At 31.1% G+C, this 17,178-nt stretch overlaps 4 protein-coding genes and 1 long non-coding RNA gene across 6 annotated transcripts in view; 3 read left to right on the forward strand and 2 right to left on the reverse strand.

The window, feature by feature from the left end:
* The window catches only part of LOC141525673 (alpha-tocopherol transfer protein), a 48,699-nt gene extending 37,298 nt beyond the window's left edge, over nt 1–11,401 (reverse strand). The window contains exon 1 of the mRNA XM_074240240.1: nt 10,195–11,401. The gene's annotated coding sequence lies outside the window, so the exon portion shown is untranslated. The remainder of the gene's footprint in view (nt 1–10,194) is intronic.
* On the forward strand, nt 31–3,273 carry LOC141526520 (uncharacterized). Its single transcript, XM_074241557.1, has 4 exons — nt 31–2,070; nt 2,659–2,727; nt 2,961–3,005; nt 3,155–3,273. Exons 1-4 carry the CDS (start codon nt 1,206–1,208, stop codon nt 3,271–3,273), a joined length of 1,098 nt encoding a protein of 365 aa, XP_074097658.1. The 5' UTR covers nt 31–1,205.
* Nucleotides 3,032–4,313, forward strand: LOC141525719 (uncharacterized). 2 transcript variants are annotated; one of them, XM_074240301.1, is made up of 4 exons: nt 3,032–3,262; nt 3,354–3,608; nt 3,671–3,812; nt 3,917–4,313. In XM_074240301.1, the coding sequence occupies exons 2-4, from the start codon at nt 3,408–3,410 to the stop codon at nt 4,114–4,116; spliced, it is 543 nt and encodes a 180-aa protein (XP_074096402.1). In that variant the 5' UTR covers nt 3,032–3,262; nt 3,354–3,407; the 3' UTR covers nt 4,117–4,313. The 2 variants fall into 2 exon arrangements, with proteins under 2 accessions (XP_074096402.1, XP_074096396.1); XM_074240295.1 differs by having other exon boundaries at nt 3,032–3,608.
* A 142-nt stretch (nt 11,402–11,543) lies between the features above and the next one.
* Nucleotides 11,544–13,138, reverse strand: LOC141525715 (retinaldehyde-binding protein 1-like). The gene is made up of 4 exons (XM_074240282.1): nt 12,662–13,138; nt 12,400–12,594; nt 12,130–12,301; nt 11,544–11,745 (listed from the first exon to the last, which is right to left on the reverse strand). The coding sequence occupies exons 1-4, from the start codon at nt 12,905–12,907 to the stop codon at nt 11,714–11,716; spliced, it is 645 nt and encodes a 214-aa protein (XP_074096383.1). The 5' UTR covers nt 12,908–13,138; the 3' UTR covers nt 11,544–11,713.
* A 143-nt stretch (nt 13,139–13,281) lies between these two features.
* LOC141525728 (uncharacterized) lies at nt 13,282–15,866 on the forward strand. The gene is made up of 2 exons (XR_012478891.1): nt 13,282–15,343; nt 15,723–15,866. It is a non-coding gene; the product is annotated as an uncharacterized LOC141525728 (long non-coding RNA).
* Nucleotides 15,867–17,178: the final 1,312 nt, after the last annotated feature.

The following is a 17,178-nucleotide window of genomic DNA, read 5'->3' on the forward strand; positions in this document are numbered from 1 at the left end:
CTAAGCTGAGCTCTACCTTACCAGCGATGGATTCGTGTACGTGGTAAGTATCCTCTGTAGATATGGGCGACCTGTTTTTGCCGACAGTAGGTGTTGTCGGTGGTAGATATGTATGGCATTTTGAGGTTATGAATGAGGTTTTTATCGGTTGTTTTCATAGGTGGTGCTGGTGCTGAATTCTGTAATTTAAATCTATCCGCCATTTTTAAAATTTATCCGCTATTTTCCCACCATTTTGAATCTGCCATCTGGTGGCTGCTATCCGCCATTTTGGTGGCTGCTATCTGAAATCTGCCATTTTGAATCTGACTTCAGCCATTTTATGTTATGAATCCGCCATTTTGAATCTGATTTCCACCATTTTTATATCGAGCCGTCATTTTAAGTATAATATCCGCCATTTTGAGTCTGATTTCCGCCATTTCAAATTTTGATTCTGATTTCCTGAATTTTTGTTAAAAAATGCACCTGTGATCTCAGCATCAATAATAGTTGCTTAGATTACAGGTGCATTTCATTGTTTATATTCTGAAAAGATTAATATATTCAAACTGTATGTATGAGGAGTACATGCGAGAAGATACGCCATCTGTCGAGGTTTCTGTCTACTTCTAAACAGGTCTGAACCTGTTCAAGGTCACGGTAACTGCGTAGTTCTCTTTGCTTTATTTCTAACTGCGTAGTAGATGACTCATTCTGTTCTAGAATTTTCTAACTGCGTAGTAGATGACGTCATCATACAGGTCTGAGCCTGTTCAAGGTTGCATAACTGCTCAGTTTTCTTTGTTCTATTTCTAACTGCGTAGCAGATGACGTCATCAAACCGTTTTTGAGGTAAAGGAGTGGGGGGTAACTGCGTAGTACCCTCTGGCTATAAAAGCAGCGCGCTCAAGCCGTACTTCACAAAAACGAAGTACATCTCTCGTGATTAAACAGTATTCAGTGTTATAAAATATAATGAAGTTCAGTGTTGTGAAGTACGCGAGTATAGTCCAGTGTACAAAAACTATTGTGTAGTGTATATCATCTATAAACAGTGACATAACCTTTAAAAGTGTACATAACCTATAAACAGTGTATATAACCTATAAACAGTGTACATAACCTATAAACAGTGTATATAACCTATAAACAGTGTATATAACCTATAAACAGTGTACATAACCTATAATATTGTGTAAGACAGTAGTGATTCTCGTTCCAAAATGGCACAACATAACCTTATCGAGGCTCTCAAGAACTTGGTGGACACTATTGCAGTCTCATATGCTGATCTGTTGGGAGAGCAGCTCACTGATGAACATCGTCAAAGGTGTTTACGAGTGTGTGAGGAGACCATTGAATACTTCAACACAATATTACTGGATCCTGGAACAACAATTCAAGTGAGACGAAGTATTCAAGCGCACATCAACCAACTCAACTGGTTTACCGATCAGTTCTCCAGACTCGGTAACCAAGTTGTTGGTGGAGATATTAACCAAGGAGTCAAATGGAAGGACTTGGAGAATGCTTTTGCTGGTAACATCCAGACTGGATGTGTTGTCAACCAACATCACAAAGATCCAGCATCATTTCTCCAGGCCTCACAGGACATCATCATCAACAAGGTACAGAGTGTCTTGAGAGATCTGGCAGGGCTGAAAGTGAATGTTGAACTCTTTTGTACATTCCGGAAACAAGAAGATGTAGAAGAGCGAAAGTCTTTCATCACTAAAAGTCGTGAGATTCTCCCTGCTACATCTCTCCAGGATTGGTACAGTGAACATGTATACGACAAATTACTTCAAAGAATTGAAGAATTTGAACATGAGGGTTCCAGATGGAGTCTGCTTGGATCGAACAGCTTGATGGTAACCATGTCACTATTCACACCAACCCAAGTTGGAAACTCCACCTTCGTCAGATTGCCAAAGGATATTGTCAAGAAGAAGAATGCGGTTACGAACATCCAGAACAATGATGGATTCTGCTTCCTGTGGTATGTCAACGCTACCTTGCATCCACCAGTATTGGTTCCGGGTGATCCTACAAGTTATCGACACTTCAGCGTCAGATTAAATTATGAAGGTATTCAATTTCCAATCAAACTTAATGATATACCAAAATTTGAAAAAATGAATTACCTTAGCATTAATGTATATGGTATAGAGTCAGAATTCACGGGTAAAAAGTCTGAAAAAAGTACTATTATCCCATTATATTTAAGTAACTTCGAGTCAGAAATACCAACAATACATTTATTAATGATTAAAAAAAGTGTAAATTATACTGATAATTTAGATAATATTGAGGGTGCATTCGTCTTGGACGATTACACGCTTTGAGCGCCACTAAGCGGTGTTTTTAGTGTTTATCTTGCCTCTGTAAGCGCTTGAAAGCGCGAGTATGGTTGAGTTCAAAATGCAACTGAGACGCTCACAAGTGCCTTACCTCGCGAGGTAAGGCACCAAAAGCGTGAATGCTGAATTTTACCATATCCTAATAGTTTCCAAGACGAATGCTATTTGCGCATTATATAGCAACAAGTGTCAATCGTAATAACCTATCTTTTGTATTAATTAGGAATAATTGTAACTGTTTAAACTAATAAATAAAAATTAAATTATTTACTAAAAATGGCAATGGTCTCACCTAAATTATTCTTAATAAACTTAGAAGATCCAATTTCAAATAAAATGTACACGATATCTGTAACTGCTGAAGAAATTCAACAGTTGAGCGAAGGTAATTATACATAACAATTATTTTTTCATAAAATATTCTTTTATTCATTAGTCATTGTTATAAATATTAAACTGAGTTCAGAATATTAATAAATAAAAAATTGATTATTTTGTTTCATGATTTGTGAATACCGGTTTCATAAAAAAATTTATTTCCTTGAAATGAACTTGGTAAACTTTTCGTTGTCTACTTACAGAAAGAAAATGATAATTTGTTTTAATTTATTTTTTTAGATTCTTATTTTGCTAGTAAAAATTGGAAGAAGCAAAAAGTTTTGAGTATGCGAAACAAATAAGTGGTATGTTTAATTTTTATTTCTAATTTCTTATATTTAACATAAAATATTCCCTATATAAAAAATAATTTAAATACTGTATTATACTGTTAATTTTAATAACTTATTATTTTATAAAATCCTCATTGTTAGATGAAAATCCGGGATCTGTGGAAGCTCTTGATGGAGAAATGGATTTTGATCAGTTCAATGAGGCTAATGCATCAGGTGATCCAGATGACTGTACAGTTGAAGATTCAGGTTTTTATTAAAAAAAAAAAATTATGTAATTGATTTTCATAAATTATATTGTTCTTCTTTATTAAATTTTGTGATATATAATTATATATAGTGTTCAAATGGCCTCACGAAGCAATACTCATGCTTATAGAAGAGTACCGAACAAATGAAAACAATTTCACAACCGGAAAAATTTCACAAAAAAAAACTTTGGAAAAATGTAAGTGATCAACTCAATACCTATGGACATAAAATAACTGGACCGCAATGTCAATCAAAATTTTCGGGATTAAAAAGAACTTACAAAAAAATTAAAGACCACAATAATAAATCTGGCAATTCTGCAAAAACTTGGCCTTACTTTACGGTAAGTTTTCATATATTTCTTACGAAAACTAATTTCAAATGTAAAAACGCTCTTTTTTTTAGCTAATGGATGACCTACTAGGAGCAAAACCAAATATAACTCCGACAGCAACGTGTTCATCAACTGGCAAGAGAACACGATCGAATTCTACATGTAGCAGTGTAAGCTCTGAAAATGAATTAGATGAAACAGCAACGATAGTTAGTAAGTATACAGCTTGTCATCTTGTATAAAATATGTAATAAATAAAATAAGAATTTTTATGAGGAATAATTATTAAATATTTTAAATTGACATATTTTGTTTAGAAAAATCAAAAAGTAAGCAGCCTATCGACAAGTTATTGGATGTTTTAGAAGAACGCTCAAGTATCCAAGAAACTAATAAAGATCGTAGATTCCGCGAATTATTGGAATTTAAGGAACGTAAGATGGAGGAAAATCTTGAATTAAAAAAAAGAGCTGTCGAATTGTTAGCACAAATAGTTAACCGTCAACAAAAATTTTAATTTTTACGACTAAATATTTATTACTAAATGTTAGTTTGATTTAAAACATATATTTTCCGTATAGAGATTATTGTTCAAAACATAAATATAAGTTTTTTTATATCTTTAGATTCACTATTTTTTATTGTTAGCTTACAAATAAAACTAAATGTTAATATAACTACTTATATTTAATATTGTTAATAACATATAAATATGAATAAATTTTTATCAAGCTATTTTTAAATAAAAAATTAGTTTATTGTTGTATATTTTCTGTATTTTTAAAATTTGAAATGTATACATTTTAATGGTTTTTACCAAAATAATAGATATTTATTAAATAACAAATTAATATTTTTCATAATTCAATGAAAGGAGAACGGATTTTTTATATTTACAGTTAAGTGAGTTTTGAAAATAACTCATAAAATAATTACAATTTTTTTTACAAACGCTTTCTTTCGATATCTTACAGACTAACATTTATACAAATATTAAATGAAAATTAAATGAAATAAGCAAAATTTGTAGATTTTTTTAAACATTTCTCATGGGAAGCCGATAACATATTACATTACGTTTCTGAGCACCTTCAGTAGCCGCTTCTCTACTTCGAATATCGTTGAAATTTTCATTATTATTTTCATTTTCTTCTCCAATATCTTCATCAACTGGTAATTCATCTGATTTTAATAAGCATATATTATGTAAAACACAGCAGGCAATTATAAAATCGGGTATCAAATCTGTGCGGGTCATATCTAACACTGTCAATAGACTACGAAATCTTTTTTTCAGTAATCCAAATGCACGTTCAATAGCTATACGTGCAGATGAGTGACAAAAATTATAGTTCTTTTGACGAATTGATAAATGACCGTTATCTCGATAAGGAGTTAATACGTTTTTATGAATAGAGTAAGCTGCATCACCAACTAAATGACAGTCATTTGGAAATTTCAGTGGATCATTAAGATAGTTATTTACTTCTGAAAGACGAAATACTCTAGCATTATGTACTGATCCAACGTTTCCAGCATAACAATGAAGAAATCTTGCTTGACTATCACATACAGCCTATAAAGAAAATTTATTTTTTTTATGCAATGCCAGAGATTACTATTTATTATTATATTATTTACCTGTAACTGAATTGAATGGTGACCTTTTCTGTTAACATAGGATTCCGAGTGTTGACGAGGTTTGGTAATATTTATATGTGTTCCGTCAATTGCGCCAATAACATTTGGAAACCCACTTGTAACTTCAAATCCATGCGAAATATTATCAACTTTTTCAGGATCTGGCCAAACTATAAAGTTAGGTGCAATTGCAACTAATGAATTTACAACTCTACGCACACTCAAGAGTGCTACTGCAAAGCTGACATTAAATTTTTGACAAATCGATCTAAAAATACAAAATTAATAAAGTTTCTCTATTTTTATTTATCTACATACAGCATTTATAAAATGAAGAATTTTTTTAACATACCGATATGAATCAGGAGTGGCCATTTTCCACAGTGCAATAAGTAATTGTTTCTCTGGCGATAACATTTTACATCCTGCTGTTTTTCTTATTAATGAAGGTTTTATTGTATCCATAAGAAAATAAAACGTTGATCGGCGCATTCTAAAATATAAAGTTTAATTAGATACATTAATAATAACTAAAAGTAATTTCAATCTGATAAGAAAAATCCATCGCATTGAAGTATAAACTTGATTACTAATTTTTTGTCTGTGCATTATTAAAATATTATATTTTATGATAATTACCTGAAGTGCGATTGAAATTCTTTTTCGGTGTAAGCTTGCACTATGTCTTCAACATAATTTTGGAGCTTTGGTAAACTTTCTCTTCTATGATAATAATCCAAGTATGTCCCGGAATATTCCCATAGTATTTCATCATCACTGTTTTCAAGTTCTTTCAAATCTTCATCATCACTATCGTCACTATCATTATTAACGATTTCGAATAAACATTCTACTGCTTGAAAAATAGCTAAATTATTTAAACCCGCCATATTGGTGCCAATTGACTATTGTTGATGGCTAACTGACTATTGTCAATGCTCAATACAGCTTATGATAATCAAAACGAACGGTATTTAGATGAGTAACGTAAGCATTGGTGAGCCAAGACGAATACCAATAAAATGCGCTTATAAGCCTGAGCGCTGCGAGCGTCTAAGCACCCAAAACGAATACACCCTGAGTCTGTCTATCACTTTGCATGGATACATAATCTTTCTGGATTAATTACAAGTCAAATATCTCTAGGTAGACATAGATTATACTTTTGTGATCGTTGTTTGAATCATTTCAAATTAGAAAAATGTTATTTAGAGCACCGAGTAGATTGTTTTAAATCTAACAAAGTCCGCATGGAATTTCCCAGTGAAAAAAAATAAAATTTTGAAATTCAAAGATTTTAAGTCTAAAGATACTGTGCCGTTTGTGGTTTACGCGGATCTAGAATGCACACTCGAACCCCCAGGAGATGATGAAAAGACAATTAATAAACATGTTCCACACAGTATTGCTTACTATGTACATTGCAGCTATGATAACACACTCTCCAAATTTGAATTAAATCGTTCTCCTGATTGCATAAACTGGTTTGTTAAACAATTAGAGTCATTAGCTCTGGACTTTGAAAAAATTCTAAAGAATCCCATTAAAATGAAACCTTTAACGAAAGAGCAACAAGATAGACACAATCAGGCAACTGAGTGTCACATCTGTGAAAAACCAATCACTTCTACAACAGATAAAGTCTATGATCATTGTCACTTCACGGGTAACTATAGAAACGCAGCTCATAAATCATGTAACGTTAATTATCAAAAATCCACTATTATTCCAGTTGTCTTTCATAATTTATCTGGCTATGACTCGCACTTTATAATTAAATCCTTAGCTACAGTATTTGAGGGTGAAATAATATTATTACCAATCAATAAAGAGCGTTACATTTCTTTCACAAAATCAGTTAAAAATACTTCAGTCTTTCTATTGATTCTTTTAGATTTATGGCCTCCAGTTTAGATAAATTAGCTTCATACCTTGATGACAAAGACAAACAGATTACGCGACTGCACTACACTGACCCCGACAAATTTAAATTAGCAATACGTAAGGGTGTATTCCCGTATGAGTACATTGACAGTATTGACAGACTAGACGAGACACAGTTACCTAACCAGGATTCATTTTATTCAAAATTAACAAACTCAACTATTTCTGATGATGATTATGCTTTTGCTCAAGTAGTTTGGAATGAATTCGGTATCAATACGTTAGGTGAGTACTCAGACTTGTACTTGAAGACTGATGTACTTCTCCTGGCTGATGTTTTTGAGAATTTTAGACGCAGTTGCTTTAAGACATACAATTTAGATGCCCTACATTTTTATACAGCACCAGGTCTTTCAAACTCTGCAATGTTAAAGCATACTGAAGTAGAACTTGAACTGTTAACTGATCCTGAGATGCTTCTTTTCATTGAAAAGGGTGTTCGTGGTGGGGTATCGATGTTTGCTAATAGACAAAGCGGCGTGCGTGCCAACATGCGCCACTAATAGAGGTTCTATTTCTGTTTTGTTGGTAGCATTTTTTCCTCAACTTAATGAGCGATTTAGTGGGCAACTTCATTTCTGTAAATTTTGTGTCACGGTGTGCGCGCGCATCGTAAAATTTCACTCTCATCAATTTTTCATAACGCGCCTAAAGAAGTATAACTTCAAAAAGTTTTCTGCTGTACTGTGATTATACAGCACAGGAGAATTAGCCATATGCACCTCAGCTTGTACAATTATAGAGTTGCGATTGTCGTGTGTTGAAGTAGATAAAAATGAATAATGTAAATTATCACCATCATGATCAGCAATACCAGTACTGGACATCGTTGAGACATCTGGATGATTTGTACTAACACTGGTGGTAGCTAACTGAAATGATGGTTCAAAAGTCCTTATTCGTGAATTTGAAGTTGACGGGATAGATGAAATGTCAGTCGCGGATGATTCGTTTGCTTGTGAAAGCATTATTTTTCGCAGCCTATAAGCACGAGTACGTTCTGCTCCTGTTTTTTTTATTGGTTTTTCTACGGAAAAGCCTTGTCGAATTTTTTCAGCTTCTTTGGCAGCTTTTTTTCGATTGTAATAGTTTTTACAGTGTTCCGCATTTGTTTTACCCATCTTGAAAACTAGAACAGAAATTGAATAGTACCATTAATAGTCATCAAATTTAAACTAAAAGAATCTTAGATTGATCTTAGATATCAATAATTAATATTAAAAATTGAAAATTAATATATTTATATAATAATATATTTAATATATATATTTAATATAAATTTAAATAATATAATAATATATTATTAATAATAATATATAATAATAATAATAATAATAATAATATATATATATATATATATATATATATATATATATATATATATATATATATATATATATATATATATATATAATTATTAAAAACAAAATTTAGAGAATAATAAATATATAAGACAAAATTTGTACTAAATATTATAAGATTCTTAATTTTAAATGTTTATTATTGATTATTTAATATTTTAAAAATAAATTTAATAATAAATTCAAAAATCGAATTTAAGGTTGGTCATTTTTTAAATATTTTTATTGATTTCTTAATTTAATATTCACTTTTCATTTTTATCAAAAAGTTTTCATTAAATTTATTTAGTTATTTTTATAAATATTTATTATTTATTCAATTTAATAGCAAATATTAAAAATTAATATTATAATTTGATGTTCAATTTTAATTTTTATCACAAACTTTTTATTAAATGTTTTATTAAATTTATTTCTTTATTTTATGAATATTAAATAACCAATAATAAGTATTTAACATTAATAATTTAATAATATTTAGTGTTAATTATATTAAATAAAAGTATTTTAATTTATATCAATAAATAATACATACGGATAGTTAACCTCAATTATATTGGAGCACTTGAAAAAGTATATAAGCACAATTTTTTTCACTAATATTCACAAATAGTAAGTAATATCAATCAAAATATTCAATTTAAATCACTACTGAATATAATTTATTAGCACATATATAATTCGCACTTGTATGAAACTCAAACACGTGTTGTGAATGTATAAACTAGAGACATGTTGATAAATATTATAAATATGAAAACAGTGATCAGAGGTGACGAGCGTACCAACATGCGCGACTAATATCGAGGTTCAATTCCTATTTTGTTGGTAGCTTTTTTTTCGAGACTTAATGAGCGGTTAAGCAGACGGCTTCATACTGTTAATTTTGTGTCACAGGTGCGCGCGCATCTTAAAATTTCACTCATCATTTTTTCATAACGCGCCTAAAGAAGTATAACTTCAAAAACTTAACAGTGTTTGACTTAAAATTAGTTAACAAAATTCATTCACTCACACACTAACCACACTTAACAATATCTTATTCTCGACGAGTCCCTTTTCGGCGTCTACCCGTCGATTTCTAACTTATTCTCGACGAGCCCCTTTCGGCGTCTACCCGTCGATTTCTAACTTATTCTCTACGAGCCCCTTTCGGCGTCTACCCGATTTCTAAACCTACAATCACCCGCACAGAGACGAATCATATACCGGGCTCGTTGACTCGGCTCACAGGAGTAACAGCCCAGCGACGAAACATAACCTAGATGTTCTGCAACTCACACATAACCCACACTTGTCTCACACTCACACTGCGACAAAAATCAATCAATTTTACTAAGTTAATCGTTATAAAAATTACAACAATAAAATTAACGAAATTTTCGGATGTTAATTAATTAATTGAAAATTTTTAGTTATTAAATTTTCCCGCAAGGTCGATTGAGAGATTTTCGGGTATAAACCCCCATGAAAATCACTAAATCCAAAACTAGCAAATGTTCCACTATTAATTTATTAATAATCGTCGATTAAACGATCCATAATAATTAAATAGGAGAAGTAACTGGGTATTCGGTAAACCGCGGTCCACTTCTTTCCCACAGAGTAATAATTGATACCTTGACGAACAAAACAATGATCTAACTCACTCGTTGAGGATGAAGTCCTAGTTGTAGTTGACTTCCTTCGTCTCGTCACTACTCCGGGGATCGGTCCTTTTTGATTTCCGTGGCACTCAGTCTGGCGGTCACACTACTTCTCCCTTTTCCACTGTACGGCTCACCTATTTTAACCCAAACTCACCCCCTCCTATTCTCCCTTTAGGCCCGAAGATCGAGACGCGCCAGTGCTATGTCGAATAATTATCGATATCCTGTGATTTATCGATTAAGGGTAATTTTACCCTGTTACAACCTTAAGGCTGCATTTAAAAATTGGCCATTTTTTCCTGGAAAAAACTCATATAATCCCTTATTTTCGCATACAATCAATTTGTGTTAATTAAATATGGTGTACGCTTGACATTAGACCTGAATTATTATTATACTAAATCAAACATTTAGTATTTAAATAATTTAATTTGTAATAACAAACTTGACTAAACTATACAGAACTATAATGCAACACAATTAAGTGACCAAAGAGACATGGCATTGAAAAATAACAAACGAATAAAAATTATCATCAAATGTAAGGGAGCAAAAAAAATTTCCAAATTTATCGATGATTTTTGACGAGCTGTATCAGTGAAAAATTACCGTAAAGACTTGGTACAAAAAGCGTTTTGCAGCTCTAAAATTTTCCAATTTTTTCCAAAGAAATAGCGCAGAAAAGTAAAATTTTCATAATTTTTACTCTTCTTGTTCTTGCTCCATAGGCTTTGAAAAATCTTTTTCGATTAGAGGATCAAATCTACCAGATAGCTTGTTTATTCAGCTTTAATTTCCTTTTTCCATTTTCTTACTACGTCCATTTGTGGCGAAGATATCTAAACGAAAGAGGACTCTTTGGTCTTGAATCATTGATATCTCAACAACCAGTGACCATACAGAAAATTGACAAGCAGTTTCAAGAACTGGAATAAATTTCTTTAAAATATTTGTCGACTTGGAACAGTGTCTAATCAATTACGTATATTTTATAAACAGATCTTTTTCGTGAGTAAGGTGGAGATACTGTTTGTGGACACTGTACCATTTTTAGAAATTTGAAGTTTAAATTATTGTATTGATAATTTATAAATGTAATAGCATCATAAATTTCGTTTGTATGAATGTAAGCGTTTAAAAATTCTATGAAAATATTATTTTACATTACAATTTTCTGCCCAATCATTGAATTTCAAAGTGTCCATAACTAACGCTAAGGTGCCCAAAACCAGTGGTTCTACCCTATATAATCGGACTTTCATAAGTGAATAAAAATTGATGATCTCGCACGAATTGACCATACGTTTTTTAGTTATTAGTGCAATCTAAACATAATATTGTGCTCACTATTTTGATCGTTCAATAACTTTATTTTCCATTGCACACATATTATCATCGAAATAAACGAAAATTACAGTAAAAGATCATTAAGATAAGATTGTGCTTATACTGCATGAATCCTTAAACAAAATTGATACATAGTTGTTGACTTCGATAATGAATCTGCTGGACAAGAATATTACTTCTTCGAATATCCAAGTTTTACAGTCTCTAAAAAATCATTTAATGAATTAGTTTTTTCGTAATTACATAAAAACGTAAAATATTATGTATGAAAAAAAGCGTATAGTTAAAAAGTATATTTTGAAACATAATAAGTATTACAAAAAATTGTCGTTAATTAACTATCAATTAACGCATAATAGTTGACTATACTTTAGAATTCCAAGTCGGGTGTGGTTTCAGATATATTCGAAGTTGTGCAATTATCTACATATTAAATCTATATTCTCTATGATATATTTTATAGCTTATTTATCAAATCTTCAGTCGTATTGTAAAAAGTATACTAATGTTTATAACTTTGAGTATACTTTAAAATTGTACACTTTTTCCATGCGGAATATACTATGCTAAGTTTTAAAATATCATTACCTTCAAGTTCTTCTTGAAAATTGCAGAAATATTCCCATAAAGGCTTTCCAAGTGGTTGAATTGGCACATTTAAATCTCCTCCCATATATTTTGGTACAGCTTTGCGATCAACTACTTTCAACAGCGATTCTTTGTTCGTACCATGAAAAAATATTCTTTTACCTAATTTTTTCTTAATTAATTAATAAAACAAAACATTAATAAACATAAAATTTGACAAATTTTTTTGGGGTAAATGGATTGGTTGTAAAAATATAAAAAATATTTTACCGTCAGAAGAGGTTTAAAAAGTGCAAAAACTACATTGAACAAGAAAGGGTTATGGACCATATGTAAACCTTTTATTCTGCCAGGATAACACTTTTGTACCCAATCAAGCACTGCTTTTGCATATCTTGGTGTGAAGCATAACGAATGAGATAAAGTAAATCCATCCAAATCAAAAATTATGTGGCTTCCAGAAACCTGAATAAAAGAATGTTCAATAATTTTGAATTATATTTATCATAAATTTTTCTTTTTATAGACATACCTGAGTTGCAGGTTCAAAAAGAGAAGATTGAGTAACCAATCTAATGCCTCTCAGCATTTGATCCAATGAAATTTCATTCGGATTCCATCTAGTACCACATTGAACTAAAAATACTCTACATCCGTCTCTAGTGCGTACTGGAAGTGGTGCAACACATCCTGCTGATAATACGTCTCGCTCATCCATCGGCGTTAAATTATCCGAATAAACTGGATGCGTCATATTGTAATGATACAACTGTTTCATCTATTAATAATTCAATACCATTATTTTCTTTATTTTTTTTAATTTGCAATAATTTATAATTTACTTTATAGGTTTCGCTAGATGAAGATGTAAGAAAAGTGCTTTTATTTTATTGTTCTTATATATGTTTAACAAGCACACGGCGTAAGTGTGTGGCTTTTGAGAGTGATTGTAACTTTACGTTTTTTTTCGACATAATTAGAACCTTATTTTATTATGACATTAATACATACGAATATATCTCTAACTATGAAATAATAGAAAAAAACTTCTTACCACTTGAAAAGCTGGTTTTGCATGCCATTTACAAGGTCTTAGAAATGTTGCAAAAAAATAATCATCATCAGGAACATTAAGCTCAGTCTCACCTTACAATAAAGTCAAATATTATTGCTAAATATATGAAATGATGTAATTAAACTAATTATTAATATATATCTATACTTATATTATAAAGAGGAAAAATTTAATTGGTCGTTTATTTGCTTGTTTGTATTGAATAGGTTCCAAAACTACTGAACCGATTTGAAAAATTATTTCACTGTTGGAAAGCTACACTATCCCCGGATGGCATAGGTTAAATAAAAGGTAAAAGACGCAGTTATTGACACTTGTAATTTTATTTAAAAAAAAAAAAAAAAAAAATCAACTCTAATAAATTAATAAATATAAATTTTAAGAAAATTGGTTTTTTGAAAACACTTCATTTTTTTAATTAGAATAAAATTGCAAGTGTCTAACAACGAGGCTAGTGTCAATTTTTGGGTCTTTTACCTTATATTATATTATAATTAATTTTGAAATTTTTGTAAAATACTCCTCCGAAGCCCGGGTGGAGTGCTAGTTTTTAAATAAAACGTAAAAAATGTAAAAACTTTATTAATAGGATAACCAAATTAAAAACTTCTTCAAATTTAGTTGGGGAATTTATATGGCTCTTTACCGTAAGAGCCTTTGGCGCGTAACCAAATAATCTGGGTTCGAGTCTGGGCTGTCCAAATTATTTTTTCGGTTACCGAAAAAATTCCTGCTGAGTAAAGTCTCCTTTTCCTTTATCCTTTATTTACCCAGCTCCCAAATTTGTCTTTAACGACAAATTTAACTGTTAATTATGGCTTTCAAATAAATTTCTCACTTAAAATAATTTAGCTTACAAATGAAAGTAATAAATAAACATGTCGAGACTAACCCAAAACCTTAACCGTTTCACGGAATAAGGTATGCAAAATATTACAACAGCGAAGAGAATTAAACCCAGAAATTTTGCCGCTATTGTGATTCAAAATTTGATAACTCTACGTTAATTTTATCATAGTTTTAAAAAATTTTGTCTTAGTATCAAGCTAATCGAATGGTTTGTATTTCATATCAACGGGTGTCATTAATTTAAAAATTTAATGTCTATTTCACCTGCTGATTTTTTGCAGCAAAATTCTTAAATGTAAAGTTAATGACTTTTTTTTTAAGTTAGTTGAACATCGAAATTTAAAAAAATGGACCCTGATTCCGTATTAGGATAGGAGTGCGCGCGTACCTCAATCTAAATTTCTAGTGTATAATTTTTTTGTTTGATGTCGGTACAAAAGAGATTGACTAAAGCGCTCTCATGAGTGTATTCAAACTTTAAACACCTACCCTGATAGCCAGCGCTTTCTCAGTAAGTGTTGACTCCCAGCAGTTACGGTTAAGTTAGACATCAAGTTGGCGGTAATTCTTCACTCAACAACAGTTGTAAGCAAATTGACAGAAATCTACGGCCGCAACTTGAATACAAGTTAACAATCAAACTTGTAGTTAAATTTCCTTTCAACTTTACTACAATTTGAAGGAAATACTTGTACAACAAGTTTTGACGTCTATTTGCAGAGTAAGTTATAGGTAACTAATAGGTAATCGCTCGCTTTGCCAACTCTTTCCGTCAAGTTTGCTTCAAATTGCGGACGTAGATTGACAGTAAGTTATAGGTAAGGTGGCTATCAGGGTATACTTAATATCTAACATGGGTCATTCTCATGGCAATTTCTATGATCGTTCTTATGAACGCGATGTTAAATGGCGGCTGCACATGCGCTCCATGATTTAGCGGGAAGAAGACCGCGAGCACGGAGGCTAGATATAAGGAGGACGATCGACATAGGTAAATGTACAGTTAGTGCGTCCGGAAAACTGAGGATAGATCATTTTCAAAAAGAAGCCGCTAGGGCGTCACTACGTTCGCTAATGTCCGGATCATGGCGTCCGTTTGTTATTGTTTATTAATAACACCAAATTGACATTCAGTTAGTTAATTAGTTTTTTAATTAATAATCAAAGTGATAATAGTTTAAAATGGTAAATAAATGTATAGTTGATGGGTGTTTGAGTGGCCGGATAAAAGATCGTAATAAAAAATTAAAATTAAATAGTCGAAACACGTCTTTATTTATTGTGCCACAGGTAATATAACCTAACTTAGTATTTTTGTAAGAAATAATTTTTATACTAATTAAATTTATATTAATTAAATGATTATAAAAAAAATTTTACCTATAGAAATTAAAGGAAATTATAAGTGCTCTTTTTTCAAAATATTTTTTTTAAATAATTTATGTTACAAGAGTCCCAAAAATTTTTATATCAGTAGATTTTAGTATCATTTTTGATCAAATTAAAAAAGAAATTGTAAAAAGGTATAACGTAATTTTTTTCTTCTTAGAATTAGTTTTAAAAAATTGCATCGTTACCATTTTTTTGGAGCTAACGTTTTACTCAAAGTAACTTATTAAAATTATTTCCAAATATAACTTCATGTCAATTTTTTGTTTGTTTATTCAAGTGTCCAGACTTGTTAAAATTGTGGTACTGTGGATTAAAGCAAGATCTCACCCCAAAAAAAGATTATGTCTGTGAATTACATTTTAATGATCAAGATATTATTAAAACTGATAAAATATTATTGACTACTGGAATTTATGAAGAATTACCTCGAAAAAGATACTCGCTAAAGCCTGATGCTATTCCGACGTTGAATCCGAACCGTGTAAACAAAGCTTGCAACAATGAAAATAACGAAGCTCAGTATATGCAATGCCATTTATTAATTACAAATGACCATAAAACTAACATAAAACATAATGTTTTCTTTTGATAAATGTGATTGTACATTGCATTCCGCGTCATTTATTTAAAAACCTGACATTAGAGACACTTGCGCACTCTAGTGGTGAAAGATCTGTCCTCCAATTTTCGGACGCTTGTAATACATTACGATCGTCCTCCTTATATCTAGCCTCCGTGACCGCGAGCCCGGGGCACGAGGCCGGTGGGGACGCCATGAGCAGCAGTTGTACTGGGACTAGTGACTAGTGCAATATACCTGCGTTCTCTCTGACAAAGAAATTATTCCATTGTGTTTTATTATTTGCTAACGTAATTAATTATCAGTTAATTATCAGTTCTCATACTTAATTAAATTCATTGATTCGACATTTGTGCATTAATTTTAAACTTAACATAAATTCGTGGTCAAATATTTAAGACGCTAATAAAAAGTACGTCGTACTTAGCGTTTAGCATCGCGGCCATTGTCTTCAATCGCGTGATAAATTAGACGCAATAAATTATCATTGTTAAAAGTTTGTCAAGAATCTTCAATTCAGTTTCATAATATTCAATTATAATTAAAATCATTGTTAATTAGTTATATTTTGCAAGTGTTAATTGAATTTAGTCAGTCGTAATTATTAACTTAACTTCATTGATGTGCTTTATTTAATTAAATTTAATCGTGTTAATTGTTAAATTCAAATCAAATTTACAAGAAACAAGGTACATTAATAAATTCATATGTTTAATAATTTGTTGAGTTATTCAGAAAATAATTTAAATTAAATAGTAAATTCTCGCGTAAATTAGAAAACTATATTCAACTACTAATTTAAACAAAATATTCAAATCATTTAAATCAAAAATAATTCGATCCTCTCGGATCATAACATAACTTGATCCCACTGATCAAGGATTCGATCCCAGCGATCAATTCATAACATAACTTGATCCCACTGATCAAGGATTCGATCCCAACGATCAATTCATTACACAACTTGATCCCACTGATCAAGGATTCGATCCCAGCGATCAAATTTATAACATAACTTGATCCCACTGATCAAAGATTCGATCCCAGCGATCAAACTTATAACACAACTCGATCCTAGCGACCAAGTTCAATACTTGAACCTACTGGTTCTTTCAAACCATTCTAAACACACAGTCAATTCTCTTCCGATTAC

This window comes from Cotesia typhae, unplaced genomic scaffold (genome assembly GCF_013202065.1).
Source record: "Cotesia typhae breed Kobodo isofemale line unplaced genomic scaffold, CoteBio_Ctyphae contig_11, whole genome shotgun sequence".
Lineage (NCBI taxonomy): Eukaryota > Metazoa > Arthropoda > Insecta > Hymenoptera > Braconidae > Cotesia > Cotesia typhae.